The 25,334-nt window shown below is 43.3% G+C and overlaps 1 protein-coding gene across 5 annotated transcripts in view; it reads right to left on the bottom strand.

Moving 5' to 3' along the window:
- LOC133463981 (ribonuclease inhibitor-like) overlaps positions 1–25,334 on the bottom strand; it is a 135,778-nt gene that overhangs the window by 65,480 nt on the left and 44,964 nt on the right. For 4 of the 5 annotated variants that reach the window (XM_061745850.1, XM_061745853.1, XM_061745851.1 and 1 more), the window contains 3 exons: positions 9,908–10,084; positions 9,618–9,794; positions 443–619 (listed from right to left, as the gene is read on the bottom strand). In XM_061745850.1, coding sequence (XP_061601834.1) covers positions 443–619; positions 9,618–9,794; positions 9,908–10,084 — 531 coding nt within the window. The remainder of the gene's footprint in view (positions 1–442; positions 620–9,617; positions 9,795–9,907; positions 10,085–25,334) is intronic. The other variant, XM_061745852.1, reaches the window with a different exon arrangement.

Genomic DNA, 25,334 nt, shown 5'->3' with positions numbered 1-25,334 from the left:
CTTCAGCCTACAACTTTTTCAGTCTAGATGTTATTTGTATCTTGGAAACTTTTTTGTAAGGTTTTCTTTGAACAGTGTATTCGTTTCCTTGTTGTCATTTTTATTTTATTCTTACTTTTGTAAAAGCTATTTTGATGTTTGTCTTATTTTTATTGTTTTAATGGGATATAATGACCGAAATAAACTAAACTAAACTAAACTATTCCAGGTTCAGACACATCTCTGGTTCTTCATTTGTTCTTGTCTGACACAATCAAATGTTTAGTTTTATGTAATGAATCAGAAGAGGAACTTTAAGAAGAAACTAAAGCAGAGAAGAAGAACTCAGAGCAGTCAGATGGTCAGTGTGGATCAGTAGAAGATCAGCCTGATGTCTGCAGGTTAGTGTCAACACAACTTTCACATCAGATTCATCTGAACACACAACTAAAACATGTCTGACCTCAGAGTCTCCAGTCTGCAGTCTGGACTCTCCAGAAATCCACTCAGATGTTTCACTCCTGAATCCTGCAGGTTGTAGTTATGACTCAGGTCCAGATGTTTCAGATGGGAGGGGTTGGACTTCAGAGCTGAGCCCAGAGAAGAACAGCTGATCTCTGACATCATGCAATACTCCAACCTGAATGAAGAATAAAAGATGTGAGCTGAAGCTCCAGGATGCAGGTTAAAACAGTCCAACAGAACCAGTGAAAAAGATCATCATCAATATTCATGACATCATGCTGCTGCTCCAATAAAGACGTAGTGACTTCATCTCCATCAGTCAATCCATGCATACAAACTCATGTTGTGTAGCCAAATGATTCAAGTTCCCACACAAATAAATATGTCAGGAGGAATTCTGGGACAAACGTCAACTCATTCATTTGTATGAAGAGAAAAAGAAGCATTTGTTTGAATGTCAGAGACACAAAAACATGAAGAACTGATGTCTAATATTTCATGTAGTAAAACTAGTTTCAAGTGGTAAAAACAAGCAGATAAACGTGTTATTGTAACATGTTGAGTTTGAATATCTCAGTCAGTACAAACGTTAGAATCTTAGTGTTTGCACAGAAGCAGCGCTGGACTCGTTACCATGGAGATTTCTGGTGTGCAGCTAACCTGGTCTGGACAAGAATAACAAGCAGGACTTCTTCATCCTGCTGCTCTGCCTGATCAGTCAGCTGTCACTCTGATCAATCATTCATTTCATCAATACTTATTCATCATTTCTGTGTGTTTGTTTCCTCATTTTCATCATCATCATTTTACAGATAAATTACCATTCAGCATATTCTTCATCGTGTTACATGCTCCATACAGATGAGAATTAGAAAGGTGAAGGACTTTATGAAGGCTGATGTTCATATTGATGTCACACATGTGATCAATTCAATTCAATTCAATTTTATTTATATAGCGTCTAATACAACAGAGTTGTCTCTAGACGCTTTCCAGAGACCCATACCCAGAACATGACCCCCGAGCAGTTATTACATAAACAATGGCAGGTAAAAACTCCCCTAGTGGGAGAAAAACCTTAAGCCAAACAGTGGCAAGGAAAAACTCCCCTTTAGGAGGGAAGAAACCTTGAGCAGGACCAGGCTCATCAGGGGGGACCCTCCTGCCGAGGGCCAGACTGGTGGGTCAGGGACGGCAACAGCACAGCAGGCAGGTGGAAGCAGCAACGGGATGACCGGGGGTGGGGACCGCAGGCCAGCACGCAGCTCCCGAAGCTCCGGCCCAATCAGCAAGTCCCAGGTTGGGGTGCAGGGTCAGGAAAAGACTTGTGCTCCGTAATGCAAGCTACAAGCCACCCACGACCACCTGCAGGTTCCGGTGTCCGGCAAAGGATGCTGCAACATGGACAAAAGAGAGAAAAGGGAGGAGAAGGGGGGGCCAGCACAAGAAACCACAGGAGCGACTCTGACACACTAAAGTTTACACTACCTAGAGATTTACCAACACCAGCTAGAGGTTTACTAAACACTAACTATAGGCTTTACTAAACAGAAATGTTTTAAGTTTAGTTTTAAAGGTGGAGGTGGTGTCAGCCACCTTAACCCAGATTGGAAGTTGGTTCCATAGTAGTGGTGCCTGATAGCAGAACGTCCGCCCTCCAAATCTACATTTAGATACTCTAGGAACTACGAGTAAACCTGCACTCTGAGAGCGGAGAGCTCTGACAGGAACATAAGGCACTATCAGGTCTTGCAAATAATGCGGAGCTAAGCCGTTTTGGGCTTTATACGCAAGTAATAAAATTTTAAATTGGATTCTGAATTTTACGGGTAACCAATGGAGCGACGCTAACACTGGAGAGACGTGGTCTCTCCTGCTGATTCCTGTCAGCACTCGTGCTGCTGCATTTTGGATCAGCTGGAGCCTATTCAGCAAATTACTTGGACATCCTGCTAACAACACATTACAGTAATCTAGTCTAGAAGATACAAACGCATGAACTAGTTTTTCTGCATCACTCTGCGAGAGGATTTTCCTAATCTTTGCAATATTACGGAGATGGAAAAAGGCTATTTTACAGACCTGATTGACATATGGTTTAAACAACAAATCCTGATCGAAAATAACACCAAGGTTTCTCACAGTTGCACTGGAAGCCATCGCAACAACATCTAATCCCTTCCTAAAATGCTCTGGACCAAGAATGATAACCTCTGTTTTATCTGAATTTAGAAGCAGGAAATTTCTGGACATCCAGTCCTTGATGTCCCTAAGACATGCCTGAAGTTTAACTAACGGTTCTGTTTCATCCGGCTTCATAGACAAGTAGAGCTGCGTATCATCAGCATAACAATGAAAGTGTATGCCGTGATTCTGGATTATACTTCCCAACGGCTGCATGTATAAACTGAACAAGATTGGCCCTAGCACTGAACCCTACGGAACACCATAACAGACCCTTGACTGTTCTGAAGAAACCTCATGTACATGAACAAACTGGAACCTGTCAGATAGATATGATTTAAACCAACGTAGAGCTGTCCCTTTAATCCCAACAACATGCTCTAACCTGTGCAGTAAAATGCCATGATCTATAGTGTCAAAAGCAGCACTGAGGTCCAGTAGAACCAGTATGGACACTAATCCCTTATCTGAGGTCCAGTAGAACCAGTATGGACACTAATCCCTTATCTGAGGTCCAGTAGAACCAGTATGGACACTAATCCCTTATCTGAGGTCCAGTAGAACCAGTATGGACACTAATCCCTTATCTGAGGCCATAAGGAGGTCATTCGTGACTCGAACAAGTGCTGTCTCTGTGCTATGATGCATTCTGAACCCTGACTGAAAGACTTCAAACAGATCATTTCTATACAAATAGTCACATAACTGGCTTGAAACTGCCTTTTCCAGAATTTTAGACACAAATGGAAGGTTGGAAATTGGTCTATAATTAGCTAAGGTGTCTGGGTCAAGAGAAGGTTTTTTAAGTAAAGGTTTAATTACTGCGACTTTGAAAACCTGTGGTACATATCCTAAACTTAGGGATAAGTTAATTTGGTCCAGTATTGTCGTACCAATAAGAGAAAAAATATGTTTGAATAGTCGAGTCGGGATGGGGTCTAACATACATGTGGTTGACTTAGCTCTATTAACGAGTGAAGTCAGCTCAGGGAGGTCTATAGGATCAAAATAGAGACAAGTCAGAGCCTAGGGAAGTCGCTAAAGCTGAAGAAACACCTACAACCGGCTGGTTGATTTCTTCTCTAATTCTCGGGACTTTACTGTTAAAGAAGCCCATAAAGTCCTCACTACTGAGAGCTGCAGGAATGCATGGCTCAACAGAGTTGTGACTCTTTGTCAACCTGGCTACAGTGCTGAACAGAAAACGTGGGTTACTTTTGTTATCCTCTATCAACGTTGAATAATAAGCTGTTCTGGCTTTGCGAATGGCTTTTTTACATACTATTAGAATATCTTTCCATTCACGATGAGAGTCTACAGACCTACAAGAGTACCACTTCCTTTCCATTTTACGCACGTTTTGTTTCAACATGCGGATATCTGAATTATACCAGGGAGTTAAGCTCCTGTGGCTAGAAACCCTCCTTTTCAAAGGAGCAACTTCATCTAAAGCTGAATGCAACAAATCAGCAGTGTTACTAGCAAGGAAATCAACATCTGCAGAGGTAGAACCCAGGTCACTGGCCTCGACTACATCACTATTTCGCACTGTCGTAAGATAAGCAATGGCCTCCCTAAATTTAACAATAACTTCATCAGACAAACACCTGCTAAAATAATACCTCCTATTTTGCACTTCAACATCAACAAAATTAAATTCAAACGTTATTAAGTAATGGTCGGATAAAAGGGAGTTTACAGGTGACACCAACAGACCATCAGTTTCAACACCGTAGGTGAGAACGAGATCGAGAGTATGATTAAAACAGTGCGTCGGTTTATCCACTTTTTGTGAGATACCCATTGATTCTAGAAGAGAATCGAAGGCTAATTTAAGATTATCGCTTTCAACATCCATATGAATGTTAAAATCACCCACTATGATGAATTTATCTGTGCTGATCAATAATCCAGAAAGGAAATCTGAAAATTCAGACAAAAACTCCAGATACGCACCGGCAGGGGGGCGGTACACTACCACTAACACAACTGGCTTCTCTGATTTCCAGCTCGGAAATTTCAGACCAAGCATGAGGCTTTCAAATGTATTATAGTTGCACTTAGGTTCAATTTTTGTTTGGAGACCGGAGTTATAAATTGCTGCGACTCCTCCGCCTCGGCCCGTGCTTCTAGGAATGTGATGATTAAAGTAGCCGGGCGGAGTTGATTCATTCAAACTAACATACTCTTCCTCCTGTAACCATGTTTCTGTTAAGCAGAAAACATCACTCCTGCTGTCTGTAATTATATCATTTACTAACAGAGACTTAGAGCTTAATGATCGTATATTTAGTAGTCCGCATCAAATTTTTCGGTCTGTATTTGGTACCAAATGTACATTGGTTTTAATTTTTACAAGGTTATCTTGGTTAACGCCTCTATAACGCTGCACCTGGTGAACTTTTGGAGGGCGGGGAACTGCAACCACTTCTATTTTGCTAGGCACCTGGCCAGAGTCGCCAATATCATGTAATCCTACAGTTTTAGAGTCGCTAATTACATAATGCAATTCTACAGTTTTGTTGGCAGGCGTTGGTCCTCGAGAAGCAGCAGAGAAGTGTGTTAAACTACAGCTCTGCATCCTGGCCTGGACCCTGCATTGTCAGGGGGAGTGTCTAATAACATTGGCCAGATTTCTAGACATAAGAGCTGCACCATCCCGGGTGGGATGAATGCCGTCCCTTCTGATCAGACCGGGCTTTCCCCAGAATGTCTCCCAGTTGTCAATAAAGTCCACGTTGTTTTCTGAACACCACTGAGACAACCAGCGGCGGAGCGAGAGCATGCGACTAAACATGTCATCGCTGGTCAGATTGGGGAGGGGGCCAGAAAAACCTACGGAGTCCGACATGGTTTTGGCGTAGTTACACACCGAGACAATATTCATTCTGGTTACTTCCGACTGGCGAAGACGGGAGTCATTAGCTCCGACATTGATGATAACTTTACCATATTTACGATTACCCTTTGCCAGTAGCTTCAAATTTGCTTCTATGTCGCCCGCTCTGGCCCCCGGGATACACCTAACTAAGGTCTCTGGAGTCGGCCTCACATGTCTCACAATAGAGTCTCCAATCACCAGGGTCGGTTTCTCAACAGATGTGTCGCTGAGTGGGGAAAAATGGTTAGACACATGAAGCGGGTGGTGGTGTTCTGTGAGCCCTTTAAGACTACACTTCCTCCGAACCGTCACCCAGCTGCCCTGCCTGGCCGGCTGCTCGGGAGCTGCAGGGGGGCGGCTACGCTCAGCTGCTACGGGCCGGTCCGCAGAGGATTCTATCGGACTATGGTCTAGTTGGCCGAACCGGACCTCTAACTGACTGAGCCTCGCCTCCAGCCCTGCAAATAAGCTACACTTTAAGCACTTACCGTCTTCACTAAAGGAGGCAGAGGAATAACTAAACATTTCACACACTGAGCAGGAAAGAGGTGAAGCGGTCGGAGCCGGAGAGGCCATGCTAAGATGCTAACGGAGGCTAACGGACAGAAAATGTATCGGTGATTGGTGACAGTGAAAGTTACGGAAGAGAAAATGAGCGAGTGTTGAAATAAAGACAGTAATGTACCAGATATAGTGTTATTTTACCAGAAAAAAGTCTAAGTTTTAGATAAAAAGTCGGGAGAGATCTGAGCCTGCAGCCGTGCAGCAGCACAGACCGCAAACACCAGGAAGTGACGCGATGCGTGACGCAATACGTTACCCAATCAGCAAGCCGATATAGCAATAGTCTGCGTATATTTCTCTTCAGTATTATTGACTTGATGATCAGAAAAGTCTGAGTTTGTGCTGATTTCAATAAAGTCAGTGATGAGGACGACAGTGTAGACCATGTAAAGTCCATTCATGTCGAATGTTTCTGTCCCAATAACACGTCTGTTTGTAAATGATGTTTTGGACGATAACGTTTTAATTCCTAGAAGGACTTTGTGAGCAGAGAAAGAGTTTCAGGACAGGAGGACGTCTGTGTTTATTCAACATTCATGAAAGACATCACTTCTCCAGTGATGGATCTGGAACTGGTGCAGAAAACTTTTTTTTTTAAATATATTTTTATCGCGTTTTTTTCCCCCATTTTATCACCCAGTGCTCTTCCTAAGTAACAGTCCTGGGGCCTCATTTAAAATGGAGTGCGTAGAATTCATACTAAAAGTGCACGTACTCTCAAAAGCCGAAAATGCCGGACGCAAAAAAAAATCCGGATCAATAAAACCATGTGCACGCAGACTTCCACGCAGTCCAGCTGGAAGGTTGCGTAGCTGAATCCGCCTCCTATCACGCCCAGAAATGCATATGGATGAGCCTGCTGAGCATGCGCAGTGGCTTTCTGCAGCCTGTTTGGCGCAGATCCATGGTTTGGCGTCAGAATGAATGAGAAGTAGCAGCCACCGTACTGACTTTCACAGAGACCTAGATATGATGTGGAGGACAGGAAAACCACATTATTTGGTGGTCACAGTAAAAGTTAGAATAAGTATATAAATAGTAGGCTATACAATAAAATAAAGCGAGTGAGTGGCAGCACGCCGTTGCTGCGCTAAACGCCGTGAGTTCCCCGGCGCAACAGGGGGGACATGTCCCCCCGTCTTTTCAAAATGATGTATTTGTCCCCCCCACTTTTTACAGTTTAAAAACTAACGGTAGGCTCAGCAAATCATCAAGACACTCGAGGGACGGCGGCCCGGCTCCCCCTCCTCCCTCCCGTCTCCCCTCAGAGCTGCTCTAGGCTGATTTATGGTTCCGCATTACACCAACGCAGAGCCCACGGCGTATGGTACGCGGCGACGCGCGCCATACGCAGAACCATAATTCCGGCTGTAACAACATGAGCGCACGTACCCGTGCATGACAGGCAGACACACACGGGGAGAAGGGACTATTTCTTTATTTTTATTTTTTTTTTAACTTCATCCTTATGAACGCAATTGTTATATAGTCCAACTTTCCTTATTTTAATCAGAACACTTTCTTTTTTCCTCTTCGGCGTGAAGTAGTGGGCTCGGAGCGGCAGCCCCCCCCTCCCCCCCCCCCCCCCCCCCCCCCGCCGCCTGCTCTGTTATCAGCACTATTTTATTATAAGTCTGATATATGTTGTGATATGTGATGACATTATTAAGAGTATGACATGAATCTGGCTTCTTCCTGGTTGCCGTAAAGATACGCAGATTTTTCGGTTAGTTTTTTCTTTTTAGATCCGAGACTTTGCGTAGAAGGTGGCTTCCGCAACTTTCAGGCGCTTTTTCTGCGCAAGCAAGCTTTATAGATGAGGCTCCTGGGCATTGACATCCTCTACCAACCTGCACTGAGCTCAGGTCTCTTCCTTAACCTGAGGAGTGAGCAGGCCGCATCTTTTCACCAGACAGGGTGGGGTTTTTCTGGCCGGACGTAGCGCGTGGAAGGATCACGTTATTCCGGCCAGATCCTCCCCACCACATCTGTTCCCCGGTTGGCCAGAGGGGGCAGTAAAACCAGGACGGTGTGCATGTTTTTGTGAGGGTAGCTCACATTGCTACCCAAGGGAACACGGGGAGAACATGCAAACTCCACACAGAAAGGCCCTTTCACCAACCCCACCCAGGGTGAGGGTTGAGGGTTCCAACCCCACCCTGGGTGAGGGTTGAACCCCACCCAGGGTGAGGGTTCCAACCCCACCAGGGTGAGGGTTCAACCCCACCCAGGGTGAGGGTTCCAACCCCACCCAGGGTGAGGGTTCCAACCCCACCCAGGGTGAGGGTTGAGGGTTCCAACCCCACCCAGGGTGTGGGCACTGAAGTCATGGGGGAACTAACACGCACTTCAGCGCCCATAGCGTCCCCGGCGGGAATCGAACCCAGGAGACGGCTGCACTACCAGCTGCACCACCGTGCCCCCCCTTGTGCAGAAAACTGTTGTCTGATTAAAACATTTGATTCATCAAGAACAGATGCATGATGGTACAAAAACGTACAAATCTGAACCCTTACAGGGAAACTAGAACCAAATACTCTTGATGGAATTTGAATTCAAATATCAGTCTTTCTATGTAAATATAAATGAACATAAAAGTTTATTGGAGCTGAGTTTTGATGTAAAAATTTGAACTTGTTAAAATGTTTTCTTCCATAAACGATGAATAAATGAACAATATTCATCATTTCCATGTGTTTAAGGAGACATTTCTTCATCAATCAGTACATATTTGTCTGTTTAGGAGTTTTTTCAAACATTTTCTCTGAAAAAGTTGATTGAGTGACGACATAGTTTCAACACAAAGTTTCTGATGTTCTTGTTGGATGTTTTGTTGCTGATGAAGGAAACTCATCGTCTAGACAGCAGCTTTATTTCAGTTTACTAACTTCAACACACATGGATTTATATTTAGTTTTACACACTGAAAACCATAAAAAGACATTATTTGTTGCACCTTATGTCTTTATGTCACCTGGATGAAATGATCTTAACAGACATATTGAGGAATAATATTAAAAACTGAGAAAAATATGTTTTTCCATGTTTAGAGTTTCATATTTGGTAAACTTGTATTTGTTGAAATTAAATGTAATGTTAGTCAAAGGAAGCCAACGTCGGTTTGACTGATTTCAGCCACAGTAAGAAGTTATTTAGTAAATTAGCTCTATAACTCATATGTTGGACGACTACACATTCAGTCTGTCCACTATTGTCTGTCAGACTCTCTCAGTTTATTAACATCTGGATGACATTTCTGAACGTATTAGCTGTAAAGTTAATTCATGTTTGTGAAGATGTTTTATTCCAGGTTCAGACACATCTCTGGTTCTTCATTTGTTCCTGTCTGACACATTCACATGTTTAGTTTTATGTAATGAATCAGAAGAGGAAGTTTAAGATGAAACTAAAGCAGAGAAGAAGAACTCAGAGCAGTCAGATGGTCAGTGTGGATCAGTAGAAGATCAGCCTGATGTCTGCAGGTTAGTGTCAACACAACTTTCACATCAGATTCATCTGAACACACAACTAAAACATGTCTGACCTCAGAGTCTCCAGTCTGCAGTCTGGACTCTCCAGAAATCCACTCAGATGTTTCACTCCTGAATCCTGCAGGTTGAAGTTCCTGCTCAGGTTCAGAAGTTTCAGATGGGAGGGGTTGGACTTCAGAGCTGAGACCAGAGAAGAACAGCTGATCTCTGACAAACTGCAGCTCTCCAATCTGAAGGAAGAATAAACGCATTGAATTGTAATTAGACATTATTTTTCTTCAAGGGAACTGACTTTTTTCTCAAGTTGATCTTCGCTGGTATTTGTTTGAATCAGTGAACTGACCTTAGAGTCTCCAGTCTGCAGTCTGGACTCTCCAGAAATCCACACAGATGTTTCACTCCTGAATCCTGCAGGTTGTTGTTCTCACTCAGGTCCAGATGTTTCAGATGGGAGGGGTTGGACTTCAGAGCTGAGACCAGAGAAGAACAGCTGATCTCTGACAACCTGCACCTCATCAATCTGAATAAAGAAACAAGAAAATAAAAATCTATGGTATGGTTGTTTTTTACATCAGTTCAGCTGACATGAAGACGTGTGGTTTCTGACGGAGATGTTACAACATTTAGGTTCATTTACCAGCCGCTGACTGGATGTCACCTCATTTATTCATCATCTCATATTCTGTCTGTTTTGTCATCAATTAACTTATCATCGTTTATTAGTCAGACTCAAGGTCCATAATAAAAGCACACAACACTCAATACATAAGAACACAATATTAAAAAGAGATTTTATTTTATTTTATTAGGATCCCCATTAGCTGATGTAGTTTACATCAACTACTCTTCCTGGGGTCCGATCAATAAAACAATAAAATAATATGATTAAAAAATAAGAATACCGTTCACTAACAAACATCACAAAAAAAATTACATAGACAACGTACAGTCTATAAAAGTACCAGCCATTAGCAAATTTAGCAATTAATTTAGCAAGCAACTAGCAGCAAAGCATAGTCTTAACATCCAATCAGATATAGTAACATTTGATTTTGTAGGGGATCATCACACATATAGTGTCAAAAAACACACTCAGATACAGCAAGACACACCGTAAATAAATAATTTATGGTTACACTACCTTTTGTGAGCTATGTATTTCTTCACTTGTTTTTTGAAACTGATCTTGCTCTGGGTTTTAGAAATGTAACCCGGAAGAGAATTCCATTCAGCAATAGCTCTGTAGAGCACTGTTTGTTGTTTGAAATTTGTTTTTGCTTTTGGAACACAGTATTTACCACTAACTGCATGTCTGGTGGGATATGAGTGTGTGTCAGCACTGAGTGTAATGTTCATATAGACAATCAGGGATTTTCAGATGATGAATGTCTCTCACAAAGGAGATTAGGGATGATTTTAACCTTGCATCTACTTTCAGCCAGCCAAGTTGAACATGCATGCCATTAATGTTAGATCTTAACGTGCAATCAAGGGCAACACGAGCTGCTCTGTTCTGAGCCCGTTGTAGCTTCCCTAAATTAGTTTTCGATGTTCCATCGCACAGTAATCCAATTGTGACAGTACCAATTCAATTCAATTCAATTTTATTTATATAGCGTCTAATACAACAGATTTGTCTCTAGACGCTTTCCAGAGACCCATACCCAGAACATGACCCCCGAGCAGTTATTACATAAACAATGGCAGGTAAAAACTCCCCTAGTGGGAGAAAAACCTTAAGCCAAACAGTGGCAAGGAAAAACTCCCCTTTAGGAGGGAAGTGTCTGCAGGACTAATTTTTTTAATTTTGTTGTTAAGAAATGAGAGCATCTCTTAACTATGGAAATGTTTCTCCCCATCTTTTGAGCTAGTATATCTGTGTGCTTTGACCACGTCAAGTTGCAGTCTAGGGTTACCCCAAGGAGTTTAGTTTCCTGTACTTGCTCAACAACCATATTATTGAGGATTAAATCCATCTGGGGACTAGATGTCAAAGTGTGTTTTGACCCAAATAAAGTGCTCTTGGTTTTAGGAATATTTAGAACAAGTTTATTAGCAGTAACCCAATCAAATATACTTGGCAGCTCTTTGTTGAGGACCAAAACAATTTCCTCCACTGTAAAAGCTGACATATAGAGTGTGGAGTCATCTGCATACATTACTAAAAGGTCGTTTTCCAGCAAATCTATGCGTTTATGATGCAAAACAACCTCTTTAATGTATTTCAGTCTGGATTTCGGCCACACCACAGCACTGAGACTGTACTCATCAAAGTCCTAAATGATATTCATCTGAATAATGATGCAGACAAATCCTCTGTTCTGGTATTATTGGATTTCAGTGCTGCATTCAACACAGTTGATCATGACATTCTTCTCAGCAGACTGGAAAAGTGGGTGGGACTTACCGGCACTGTGCTTCAATGGTTTAAATCTTACTTGCATGATAGGGCCTTTTTTGTGTTGATTGGAAACCATGAGTCTAAGAGAACCAATATCACATGTGGGGTTCCTCAAGGGTCCATTCTCAGACCGCTTCTATTTAACATCTTTATGCTACCCCTAGCTCAGATTATGGAACATCACAACATTTCCTACCATACTTATGCCGATGACACACAGCTCTATATTTCAGTGTCACCACATGACTACAGTCCCCTACTCTCATTGAGTAACTGTATTCACCAAATCAATAGCCCCTTTCACACAGAGATTCCGCAATATTGGTGTAAAGAAGTCCTGCCAATACGCTGCCTTTGTTGGTTCACACAGAACCATACAACGCCGGCATAACGCCGCTCCCGTCTGTAAATTCACACAGCATGCCGGCGTTCCGCAATCAGAGGCGTGACGACAGCGTCAGCGCTGGCCCCGGCTGGCCCCGGCATGCCGGCTGTGTCATTCACACAGACCCTGTTTCGTCTCTGTGACGGCTCTGTGACTACCTCCGCTGCCGGCTTATTGGTGGGGCCACTTGGCCCCCCCATTCCGCCTCCGTGACTTTCACACAGAACAGCGAGGCGGCTTAAAGGCGCAACGTTCCCGCCTCGAACTGGCTGTGTGAAAGGGCCTAATGAGTGGATGTGCCAGAATTTTCTCCAGCTAAATGCAGAAAAGACAGAGGTGATAATTTTTGGCCCTAAAAATGAAAGGGAAAAGATCAGCGCTCACCTTGGCTCCATGTCATTGACAGCTACGAATCAAGCCAGAAATCTTGGTGTAATTATTGACTCAGACCTGAACTTCAACAGCCATCTAAAGTTTATCACTAAATCTGCTTCCTCCTGCCTGCTGTGCTGCTGACGTCCCTGACTCCCCCAGTCTGGCCTTCGGCAGGAGGGTCCCCCCTTATGAGCCTGGTCCTGCTCAAGGTTTCTTCCCTCCTAAAGGGGAGTTCTTCTTGCCACTGTTTGGCTCGAGGCTTTTCTCCCACTAGGGGAGTTTTTACCTGCCTAGTGGCAAGAAGAACCCCCCTTTAGGAGGGAAGAAACCTTGAGCAGGACCAGGCTCATAAGGGGGGACCCTCCTGCCGAAGGCCAGACTGGGGGAGTCAGGGACGTCAGCAGCACAGCAGGCAGGAGGAAGCAGCAGCGGGATGACCAGAGGTGGGGGGGGGCGTCAGCAGCACACAGCAGTCATGTGGAAGCAGCAGCGGGATGACCAGAGGGGGGGGGGGGGTGTGCAGGCAGGCAGAAGCAGCAACAGCAGACATCCACGTAGGCAGGTGGAAGCAGCAACGGGATGACCGGGGATGGGGGGAGGGGGCCCGGGAACACAGGCCAGAACGCAGCTCCCGAGGCTCCAGCCTGCAAACATGCACAAAAGAGAAAAAAGGGGGGCCGGCACAAGAAACTACAGGTACGATGGACAAAAATGATAGCTATGAGATATTTATAATAGATAAAAATGGTAATGGAGAAGAGAGGCAGGGAAAAGGAGAGGAGAAGAAGGGTGAGAGGCACCGCCCAGCGGATCATGTCCCCCCTGCAGCATAGGCCTATAGCAGCATATTGATGAAGCGTTTTGGCCGTTTGGCCCCCCTGCAGGGACATGGCTGCGCCTTGCGGAGCATTCCAGCAGTGGATGGCCCCTGCAGGGACACAACGGCGCCTTGCGGATTGCTTTTGGCCTGTGCCCCCCCTTATGACATAGACATGCGGGTTCCAGTTCCTGGGGACCCCTGCCGGGACATTGTCACGCAAGGTCCGGCGTCTTGCATCCCTGCCGAGACTTCCAGCCCCCACAGAGACAAAGAACATATACGGACTTCCTGATCCCTCAGGGGTGGTCCCAAAGCTAAAGAGTCCCACCTCTCTCACTGGGCTGGTTTATTCCTGTAACTTTTGTATAAAAACCCTTTGAACAAACCAATTTGTGTCGACACACCAAATACAGACTCGATCTGTGATGGTCATGTCGAACGCCGGCTTAACTGATTAAAACCTCTCTATACCACGAGCGGACTTCTGAACTGGTTTTTGATAAATTCCACAACAATTTGGTGCCGTTGACCCGGATGACAATAGACTTTCGATGGGAACTCCTTTTCCAGACCAACGACACAACCAGCGACTTCTATCTAAATTAAATCAGAGGTAAGGGATCCATTTTTCAAAATCCCAAATTATTGTTTCTGGGCTGTTGTCGAAAGTCTGTGAACTGGAGTGCCACAGAAAGTTGACGTTATCCTGAAATTTAGGTAAGTCCGCTGTGTGGTTGTGAGGGTTATTTTATTATTTTGTGTTATTGGGAAGGTTATTGTAGAGATGTTTTTTAGGAATGCTGGCAATTTCATAACACTTGAATTTGATTGTGTTGTGAGAATGTTCTGCTTCTCTTGCCTTAAGAATCTGACTCGCTCTTCTAAAAAAAGGTTTAATATCTCGGGTAACATTAAAGAGAGAAATGGCGCCATGGTTGGTCTGGTACCAATAAAAAGATTGTCCAGGGGGACTATTCTTATGCATATGCAGGACGTGGGGTCCGTAAGTGTTGGAACACTGATATATTTGTGAGAAATAGACATACTGTATGTAGAGGAACTGCCTTTTTATTTTATAAGTGGGGATGACACGCTCTCCCAAAATGGGGTATATTTAATTTCTGCAAGAATCGACTCGCTCTTCTTTGCATCAACAGGAATGATTTATATGCTCAGGTAAACTGATAGTTGGAAAGTTTTTCAGTTCTTTAAATACATGTATGGTAATCACGGTACCGATAGTTTTATTTGTTAGTTTTGTTTGTTACTTAGTTAGTATTAAATTGTTAAAATAACTAAAAAGCACTTCAAACTCCCTCAGATTTTTGGAGGGATGAAAGTAGACGCCGTAATGCAGAATCCCAAATAGCTTCGCTTACTGATCAAAATAAAAAGCTGATGGCTCTACTAGAAGGATTCAAAAACACAACGCAGACAAAAATGAAATTAGAGAACCAGTTAAATGATAAAATCAAAACCTTTATCCGGTGAAACTGATTAAAGAATCAAATGACGATGACACTTCTGATGACGACTGGATTTTACAAATCCAAGATCTGTTGCCTACAAAATTTGGAGCCAAATAATAGTAAGAGATTTTAAATGAATAAACAAAATGGCTAGAGGAAACAGCTGTTAAACTAACTTTGCCACACGATTTGAAAAGTAAAGTACTTGATGCTTGTAGAATTCCCTTTAATCCCACAGCTGTTGCCAAAATCACACCGAGCAAGCTCAGACCTTTTACAATATTCATTGCCTTAACAGTTCAAAGGGAAGTAGATGACAATCCCAGAGAACTTTATGCTAAAATAATGTTGACAGCAAAAGAGAATTGTGGTCTGTCACGAGATCAGATTGATGGATTCCCTCCAGGGTACATGCAAAATATATATTTGCTAATTGCCCTCAAACAAAGGGAAGGGCTGGATAACGCAAAAAAAAAGAATCTGAAATGTATGAAAATACTAATGTCTTTTTCAAAAGTGTTGTCTACACAGGTTGAGCGCTGAGAGGAGGTGGAGAGGAGCCAGCCAATGATTATTCACACCAATCCACATGTCACACACGTCTCAAACAAAGAAAATGGGAACGGCTCCCATTGTGGTGAGGCAAATCAGAGCATCCCAATTTACATAATCTTATCCTGCCTATGGTACCTTCATAATTTAATTGCATGGAAATCTGTCTGTGACCCAACTATAACGTCTCTGAATGCATGTAAAACTAATCTCTAACTAGAGGTGTCAAGTAACGAAGTACAAATACCTCATTACCTTACTTAAGTAGAACTTTTGGTTGTGTATGCTTCACTGGAGTAATTCTTTTTCAGACGGTTTTTACTTTTACTCCTTACATTTTCACGCAATTATCTTTACTTTTTACTCCTTACGTTTTAAAAACAGCCTTACTCTATTTCATTTCGGCCTTTAAAAAAACTATCCAGTTAAATTGTGCCATCCGGATAGAGTGAATTTGGTTGTGGTTGGATGAGAAGTATAAACATATTTGGTTTGTACGTGTCTGGTCTCTGAAACACATGTTAATGCTCAATAATGCACATATATGGTTCTTTAATATATTTGCATTATACTAAGATGCATTCATTTTCAATGGCTTTTAGCCTTAATGGTTTTTCCCCGCTTATATTACTTTTACTTTTATACTTTAAGTACTTTTGAAACCAGTACTTTATACTTTTACTTGAGAAAAAAAAATAAATAAATAAATAAAAAAATAAATTTTGAGTTGATACTTCAACTTCTACAGGAGTATTTTTGAACTCTAATATCTATACTTCTACCTGAGTAATGAATGTGAATACTTTTGACACCTCTGTCTTTAACACTCGTCCTGACCTTTCCTGTTTTCCTCACTGACGACTCTGCTTATAAAAATGGAATACCATACGCAGGTTATACAATTTGTGATAATTCTTAATTGTTGAAAGCGCCCTCCTCCTCCAGCTCCACCCAAGTAGATGAAACTATATATACTGATCAAAAGGTAAAACTGTTACAATCTATACAGATTCCAGATATGCTTTTGGTTGTGTATATTGTATTTTATAGATTTTATATATCGTGGGCGAACCGAGGATTTTTATCATCCTCGGAGACACCCGTTAAATGTGGTTAATTGATTGGTGAACTGTTACAAGCCTGTCAACTACCTTCATCTATTGCTTTGTTAAATGTGAAGCCCACACCCAGTCCAACCCTGTTTTCACTAGGCAATGCTTCAGCTGACCATGCAGCAAAAGAAACTGCCAAATTTGGCTTACCTGTCTATGTAAAACTTTGCCCTTCTATACCCGCTAACGACCTGGTTTCTCCTAATGATGTAGCCCTCCTACAAGAAGACTACTGAGGTGAAGAAAAAAACGGATTGTAGCATTCCCATGGTTGTAAAAATGTAAACAATTATGGGTCAGCAACGACGGCCGCGTTGTTGCACCCACATCCTTGTACCCGTGATAGCTGATCACAGTTGGCAATCACAGATGAGCAAAAGGGGGAATGTGTCACATAGTGTTGAAAGACTGATAAGCTCCAAGATTTGCATCCTATAAAAATATTGCAAACATTATCAACACTTCCCCCCACTGTGACCTTTTTGAAGCTCTACAAATAGACTTTATTCATATACCAAAATGTGAGGGATATGAAAATGTTCTTGTATGAAAATGTTCTTGTATGTGTAGAGAATTTTAAACTGGACTTAAATGGAAAATGTTGACACCCGTCAACACCCACTAGGAAGCACAAAACTCACGCCTCATGAAAGGATTACGGGTAGACCTATGACCATACCAAGCAATTCAGTTCTGTATATATGAAGAAGATGGACTTCCATGCCATGGATGAATCCATGATATCATTCTGTTGTACTCTAAACTTCTGCTGTTCAGTCAATCCACAGAATGAATGAATGAATGAATTGATCTTTATTTCGGCTTGTACAGAACAAGATGAAAAGGAAGAAAAAAAAACACACAGAAAAATAAAAGCTGTCCAGTCTCTTCATGGTGGCAAACCATGCCACAACCCGGAGACTGGGTTTGTGTCGGAGAGGGCCTCGGTGGTCCAGGGCTCAGCACATCTTGCACCACCGACACTCAAGGGTGGGGGGCGCTGGCCTGGTTCCACGCGTCCCACTGCGGGAGCACAGCTCCTCGACCATGCACTGGAGACCGGCCGATTCCTTCTTCTTTCTGTGGTACCCCGTCGGAGCCATTGAGGGGAGCCACGCGGGCAGGGAAAGCCCAGCTCCAACACCCAGGACCTCCACGACTGGTGGAGGAGCGGAGGAGCGGAGGAGCAGAGGAGCAGCACAGGCCCCGCAGACCCCCACAAGCGAGACAATTATGGTGTAGCATCGAGATGTGACTCCACATACTCTCCTTCTGAAGAACCGCTTGTTAAGCCTAAAACAAGCCAAAAACCACTGCCCGATTCCATTGAGGATTCGGCAAGGACCGCAACAGGGGGCATGCCGATGCTCTCACGGGAGATGGCTGCTCTAGGGATGATGGCCTTGCGGAATCGTGCTACATTGGACTACTTACTAGCTTCTCAAGGGGAACTTGTGCTGTCATTAAAACTGAATGTTGTACATTTATACCCGCAATGCCACAGTCCAAGAAATAACGCATCACTTGAAAGATATTGCCAAAATGTTACATACACCTGTCATAAGTAGTTTGTTTCATTGGTTTAAAGAACAGTTAGGAAACGTTGGTTACTTGATATTTGAATTTGCTTTGTTGGCTTGTTGTTATTTGGTTTCCGACCACATGTCTAAGGTTTACTTGCAAACATATGTATCACTCAAACTATTACTAGAATGATGTACTCCACTGTAAAAAAAAAAAAAAAAAAAAAAATTGTGAATTGATGAAGCGTTTTGGCCGTTTGGCCCCCCTGCAGGGACATGGCTGCGCCTTGCGGAGCATTCCAGCAGTGGATGGCCCCTGCAGGGACACAGCGGCGCCTTGCGGATTGCTTTTGGCCTGTGCCCCCCCTTATGACATAGACATGCGGGTTCCAGTTCCTGGGGACCCCTGCCGGGACATTGTCACGCATGGTCCGGCGTCTTGCATCCCTGCCGAGACTTCCAGCCCCCACAGAGACAAAGAACATATACGGACTTCCTGATCCCTCAGGGGTGGTCCCAAAGCTAAAGAGTCCCACCTCTCTCACTGGGCTGGTTTATTCCTGTAACTTTTGTATAAAAACCCTTTGAACAAACCAATTTGTGTCGACACACCAAATACAGACTCGATCTTTGATGGTCATGTCGAACGCCGGCTTAACTGATTAAAACCTCTCTATACCACGAGCGGACTTCTGAACTGGTTTTTGATAAATTCCACAACAATATCTACCGCCAAGCTATATTTGAGACTAACTATTATAGTCTTGTTCTATAGCTGCAACTATGACTACTGACTCTCACACACTAGAGTTTACACTACCTAGAGATTTACCAACACCAGCTAGAGGTTTACTAAACACTAACTATAGGCTTTACTAAACAGAAAGGTTTTAAGTTTAGTTTTAAAGGTGGAGGTGGTGTCAGCCTCCTTAACCCAGATTGGAAGTTGGTTCCATAGTAATGGTGCCTGATAGCAGAACGCCCGTCCTCCAAATCTACATTTGGATACTCTACGAACTACGAGTAAACCTGCACCCTGGGAGCGGAGAGCTCGGCCAGGAATATAAGGCTCTATCAGGTCTTGTAAATACTGCGGAGCTAAGCCGTTTTGGGCTTTATATGCAAGTAATAACATTTTAAATTGAATTCTGAATTTTACAGGTAGCCAATGGAGCGACGCTAACACTGGAGAGACGTGGTCTCTCCTGCTGATTCCTGTCAGTACTCGTGCTGCTGCATTCTGGATCAGCTGGAGCCTATTCAGCAAATTACTTGGACATCCTGCTAATAACACATTACAGCATTCCAGTCTAGAAGATACAAACGCATGAACTAGTTTTTCTGCATCACTCTGCGAGAGGATTTTCCTAATCTTTGCAATATTACGGAGATGGAAAAACGCTATTTTACAAACCTGATTAACATATGGTTTAAACGACAAATCCTGATCGAAAACAACACCAAGGTTTCTCACAGTTGCACTGGAAGCCATCGCAACACCATCTAGTCCCTTCCTAAGATGCTCTGGACCAAGAATGATAACCTCTGTTTTATCTGAATTTAGAAGCAAGAAATTTCTGGACATCCAGTCCTTGATGTCCCTAAGACATGCCTGAAGTTTAACTAACGGTTCTGTTTCATCCGGCTTCATAGACAAGTAGAGCTGCGTATCATCAGCATAGAAATGAAAGTGTATGCCGTGATTCTGGATTATACTTCCCAATGGCTGCATGTATAAACTAAACAAGATTGGCCCTAGCACTGAACCCTGCGGAACACCATAACAGACTCTTGACTGTTCTGAAGAAACCTCATGTACATGAACAAACTGGAACCTGTCAGATAGATATGATTTAAACCAACGTAGAGCTGTCCCTTTAATCCCAACAACATGCTCTAACCTGTGCAGCAAAATGCCATGATCTACAGTGTCAAAAGCAGCACTGAGGTCCAGTAGAACCAGTATGGACACTAACCCCCCTATCTGAGGCCATATCTGAGTAATCACTAACCCCTTATCTGAGGCCGGAAGGTCATTCGTGACGCGAACCAGTGCTGTCTCTGTGCTATGATGCATTCTGAACCCTGACTGAAAGACTTCAAACAGATCATTTCTATACAAATAGTCACATAACTGGCCTGAAACTGCCATTAAAGAAGACCCTCTGCGTCCTATTGGTTAACTAGCTCTCGATCCATTTTAAGGATGGCTTAGTAAAGCCATAGCACTCAAGTTTTGCCAACAACAAACTATGGTCAATTACGTTGAAGGCTGCACTGAAGTCCAGTAGAACTGCCCCACCCATTGTCTGTTTGTCAATGTCTCCAGCTTCTCCAGCTTGTGGGGGTTGACAGTCACATCCATAATCCAGGATGGTACTGTCAACCCCCACAAGGTAGAGAATGCAGGGGTTGACAGTCACCTCACATCCTGCATTCTGGACTACCTCACCAACCGTCCACATTATGTGAGGACACGGGACCACACATCGGACATTGTCGTCTGCAGTGTGGGGGCCCCGCAGGGAACGGTCCTGGTGCCGTTCCTCTTCACTCTCTACACTGCTGACTTCTCCTACAACTCCCCAACCTGTCACCTTCAAAAGTTCTCTGATGACTCTACTATCGTCGGCCTCATCACTGATAAAGATGATAGCGAGTACAGAGAACTGTCTCAGGACTTTGTGGACTGGTGCCTGCAGAACCACCTCCAGATCAACGCGGGGAAAACCAAAGAACTGGTGGTGGATTTCCGCAGGTGTAATAAATCCCCCCCGACACCGGTGAACATCCAGGGAAAGGACATTGAGATGGTGACATCTTATAAGTACCTGGGTGTTCACCTCAACAATAAACTGGACTGGACTACTAATTCCTCTGCACTCCACAAAAAAGGCCAGAGCAGACTCTATCTGCTCAGGAGACTGAGGGCCTTTGGTGTGCAGGAAACACTCTTGAAAACTTTTTATGACACTGTGGTGGCATCAGCCATTTTTTACGGAGTGGTCTGCTGGGGCAGCAACATCACAGCTGCAGACAGAAGGAGGCTGGACAAAACCATCAAAAGGGCCGGCTCTGTCGTGGGCTGCTCTCTGGACACAGTGCAGGTGGTAGGAGAGAGGATGATGGCTAAGCTGTCATCCATGATGGAGAAGGACTCCCACCCCATGAGCAGGACCTATGTCTCTCGGCTGGCCTGGGAACGCCTCGGACTCCCCCCGGAAGAGCTGGAGGAAGTGTCTGGGGTGAGTGAAGTCTGGGCATCCCTGCTGAGGCTGCTGCCCCCGCGACCCGGGAACGGATAAAGCGGGAGAAGATGAGTGAGTGAGTGAGTGAGACGGGGCATAGGAAGTGATGCCACAAATCAACCAGGAAGTGGAAGCACATGGCAGTAAAAAGTTACTCCGGCTGCATGTTTCTATCTGCAGACATCTGCTTACATCTCATGCCATACGAAGCATCATCGGTATGTAATGTTATCTTATGTCTTTATTAGGGCCCGAGCACTGAAAGTGCGAGGACCCTATTGTATCTGTGATGTTTATTATTATTATTATTATTATTATTATTATTATTAGGGCCCGAGCACTGAAAGTGCGAGGACCCTATTGTATCTGTGATGTTTATTATTATTATTATTATTATTATTATTCTCGCCGTAAATAAATTGCCTTTTTGGAGGCCTTAAAATGCTCCAAAACTCACCAAATTTTGCACACGCTTCCAGAGTCGCGTAAAATTACGTATTTTATGGGCGACAGGCATGGGTCGACAAGAATGGGCTCTATAGCGCCACCTATTTTATGTTTTTTGACGAGCCCCACAATATGGTTTGACTTACAGCAATGACCTTTATGTGTGTATTATATTAGACAAAGAGCTACAAAAAAGTCTTTTGGACCCATGGTCTAAGTTACACAGGAAGTCCGGCATTTTGAACAGAAAATGTCATTTTTCATGAATTCTGATCATTTCTAGGCCTCGTACTTTAACGAACTCCTCCTAGAGATTTTATCGAATTGGCTCACAACTTGGTTTGTACAATCTAGACACATGGCCGACGCTAAATTGCGAAGCTTTTAAGTTTCTGCCAGAGGGCGTGACCGTAGTGATCCGGCGAAGTTTGAGGTCATTTTTAAGCTTCGCCATCAAACATCAATTGGCTGTAATTCAGCAATACATGATTTGATGTGGTCGAAAACGTATGTGCATGATTGTAGGCTGAGCCTGAACCCATCTATGGTGGAATATTCAGGATCGGTTGTAGCGCCACCTGTTGGCACCAGGAATTGTCATGTCTTCTAGTTTGCATCTGTGCTCCAAACGAGATCAGTTTCTTGATCTCAAAGTTGGTGAGATAATAGGTAAGACATTGACGATGACTGACAGAGAAAACTGTAAGTTCTTATCAAAGGGCGTGGCCGTTAGAGGGTGTCAAATTTCGGTGTCTCGCCATGAACATAAAAGTTGTTGTAACTTAAACATAATTGGTCAGAATCAACCCAAAATCAATTCATGTAATTAGGCTTCCATTCTGAACAAGTGGATATGACAATCTTGGATGAACTCCATAGCGCCACCTTTTGGTCAGGTATACATTTTTCATCAAATTATGTGCTTTAGTTACTGTTTGGTTCATCCAATCACAATGAAATCAATACATGTTATTGTTGTAAGTCTCCTTATTGACTGCATAGCCTATTGTGGTCAAAGCTTGAATGGAATTGCCATTTTTCGTCACTCTGCCTTTTTTGGTAAAATAATAATTTAAAATCAGAGGTTTTGTTAAATGTCAATTAAATGTCAGATTTATATACCTTTCAACATGACTAAAAAATAATACACTGGTACCTATAGGTTTTTTTAAAGTTTGTAACTCTATTTTTTTCAAAATATGAACTTATTTTAAAATAAATCACATTTTTTTTTCTTATGTCCTACAACCTCCGTAACTCCCTAAATATATTGTTTAATGTGTTGTTTAGAGCTACAGTTAATTCTATGAAATTGTGTCGGACAGGTGATTTTTCCTTAATATTTATGTTCGATCAGTCTATCTGACAGTCTATCCTTCTCTGTCAGCAGAGTAGAGGAGAGGGGAGGGCTGCAGCTCCCGCAGGAGGACGGGGGGAGGGGGGGAAGGGGTGGTGGTGGGGGGGGGGGGGGGGGGGTGAAGGGGGTTGGGGGGGTGGAGGGGGGGGCGTTGCGCGCGCAGCTCCCGCGGGGGGAGGGGCTGATGTTCAGCGCGGCCGCCATCTTGGTCGAGGCGCCGCATTGACTGCCTGAGAACGTCGGGCGTGGCCGCCATCTTGGATCGGTATCGCTTTGACTGTAGTCTGTTCACTTCTATTGAGGAAGGAGGTGTCTGCATAAGTAAAATAACTATAACTTGCTTAATTTTCAACCGATTTTCACGCGGTTTGCTTTGTTACAAACGGCAGACATGTAGCTATGATACAGGATGCTTGATGTACGTTAAATATGCAAGCTTTCATGCTAAAATACGTTCTGCAGGTAGTCACACTTCAGGTATACACACATAAGCAAGCCTTTTATTATTTTAATATTGCTAATTATGGTTTACAGTTTAAGATTCACAGAATATTCAATTTTTTAGAGATAGGATATTTGAGTTTTCTTAAGCTGTAAACCAGTGGTCGGCAACTGGCGGCCTGCAGGCCAAAATTGGCCCGTCTCCAATAATATCTGGCCCGTCAGATGACAATTGAAAATCTGATAAATATATATATATTTTTTTTTTAAATTATTTACTATCACAAACAGGACAATTTCATAGAGATTCAGCCCCCCTGCCGTGAAATGCCCCCCCTCGTCATACTTTCCCACAATCACAGTCACAGATAACAAAAATCGGGTAAATGGTTATTGATGTCATTAATTAATAGCCTGCTTACTGTGTTGTCTTCCATAATATTTGTAAATATATACTTAAGAGTTTATGTTCAATGATAAGCAGACCTTTGGAGCAATATGAGCCATTCCTTCGAGAATTAATACGGCCCGAACCGTACTTTACTTTTCTCTTTCAAAAGTGTTACCGTGGCGCAATAGACGCCAAAAAGCGCGCCCCCCTTCATCTGATTGGTCCATATTTGATAGTTCCCCAAAAGTCACCAAATTTTGCATGCAAGCCAGGCCTGGCGATAAATTTGTTATTTCATGGTTTGTATTAATGGGCGTGGCAAAATGGCTCAACAGCGCCCCCCGGAAAAGTTTGTGCCTCAAGCCCCACAATCCAGTTTGACGTACATGCACGAAAATCGGTACACACCTGTATCATGTCGCAACTTAAAGAAAAGTCTATTTGCGCCATGGCCAAAACCAAACAGGAAGTCGGCCATTTTTAATTAATTGTGTAATTTTGGCGCAATTTATGCCATTCCTTCCGCAATTAATACAGCCCGAACCTTAACGTGCACCCAGATGTGTTATACATCAAAATTTGCGTCTCCATCCTGCGACTACGCGCATTACTTTTCTCTTTCAAAAGTGTAACCGTGACGACGCAAGATGCCAAAAAGCGCGCCTCCCTTTCATCTGATTGGTCCATATTTGATTGTTCTCCAAAAGCCACCAAATTTAGCATGCAAGCCAGGCCTAGCGATAAATTAGATTTTTCATGGTTTGCATTAATGGGCGTGGCCTAACGGCTCAACAGCGCCCACTAGAAAACTTTTCTCTGCCATAACTTTTGAAAGGTTTGACATAAAGAGTCGTGGGTGGTATCATGGGACTCGGTATTGAGTCCTTGACCATAATTGGCGAAAATTAGGCCCGCCCCTTCTTCTGATTGGTTGTCCCGATTTTCTGCTATAACTTTTGAATGGTTTGACATAGAGATTCGTGGGTGGGGTCATCACATTCTGTATGGAGTCCTTGACCTTCATTGGCCTGAATTAGCCCCGCCCCTTCTTCTGATTGGTTGTCCCTTTTTTCTGCTATAACTTTTGAATGGTTTGACATAGGAAGTCGTGGGTGGTGTCATTTTTGATATGCTTATGGGGGGCGGTGGCCGTGAGTGCGAGGGCCCGTTCATCGCTGCTTGCAGCTTTAATTATTATTATTATTATTCTCGCCATAAATAAATTGCCTTTTTGGAGGCCTTAAAATGC

Source organism: Cololabis saira, chromosome 17, assembly GCF_033807715.1.
Source record: "Cololabis saira isolate AMF1-May2022 chromosome 17, fColSai1.1, whole genome shotgun sequence".
NCBI lineage: Eukaryota > Metazoa > Chordata > Actinopteri > Beloniformes > Belonidae > Cololabis > Cololabis saira.
Note: the sequence above shows the minus strand (reverse complement) of the source record. Positions and strands in the feature narration are given on the sequence as shown.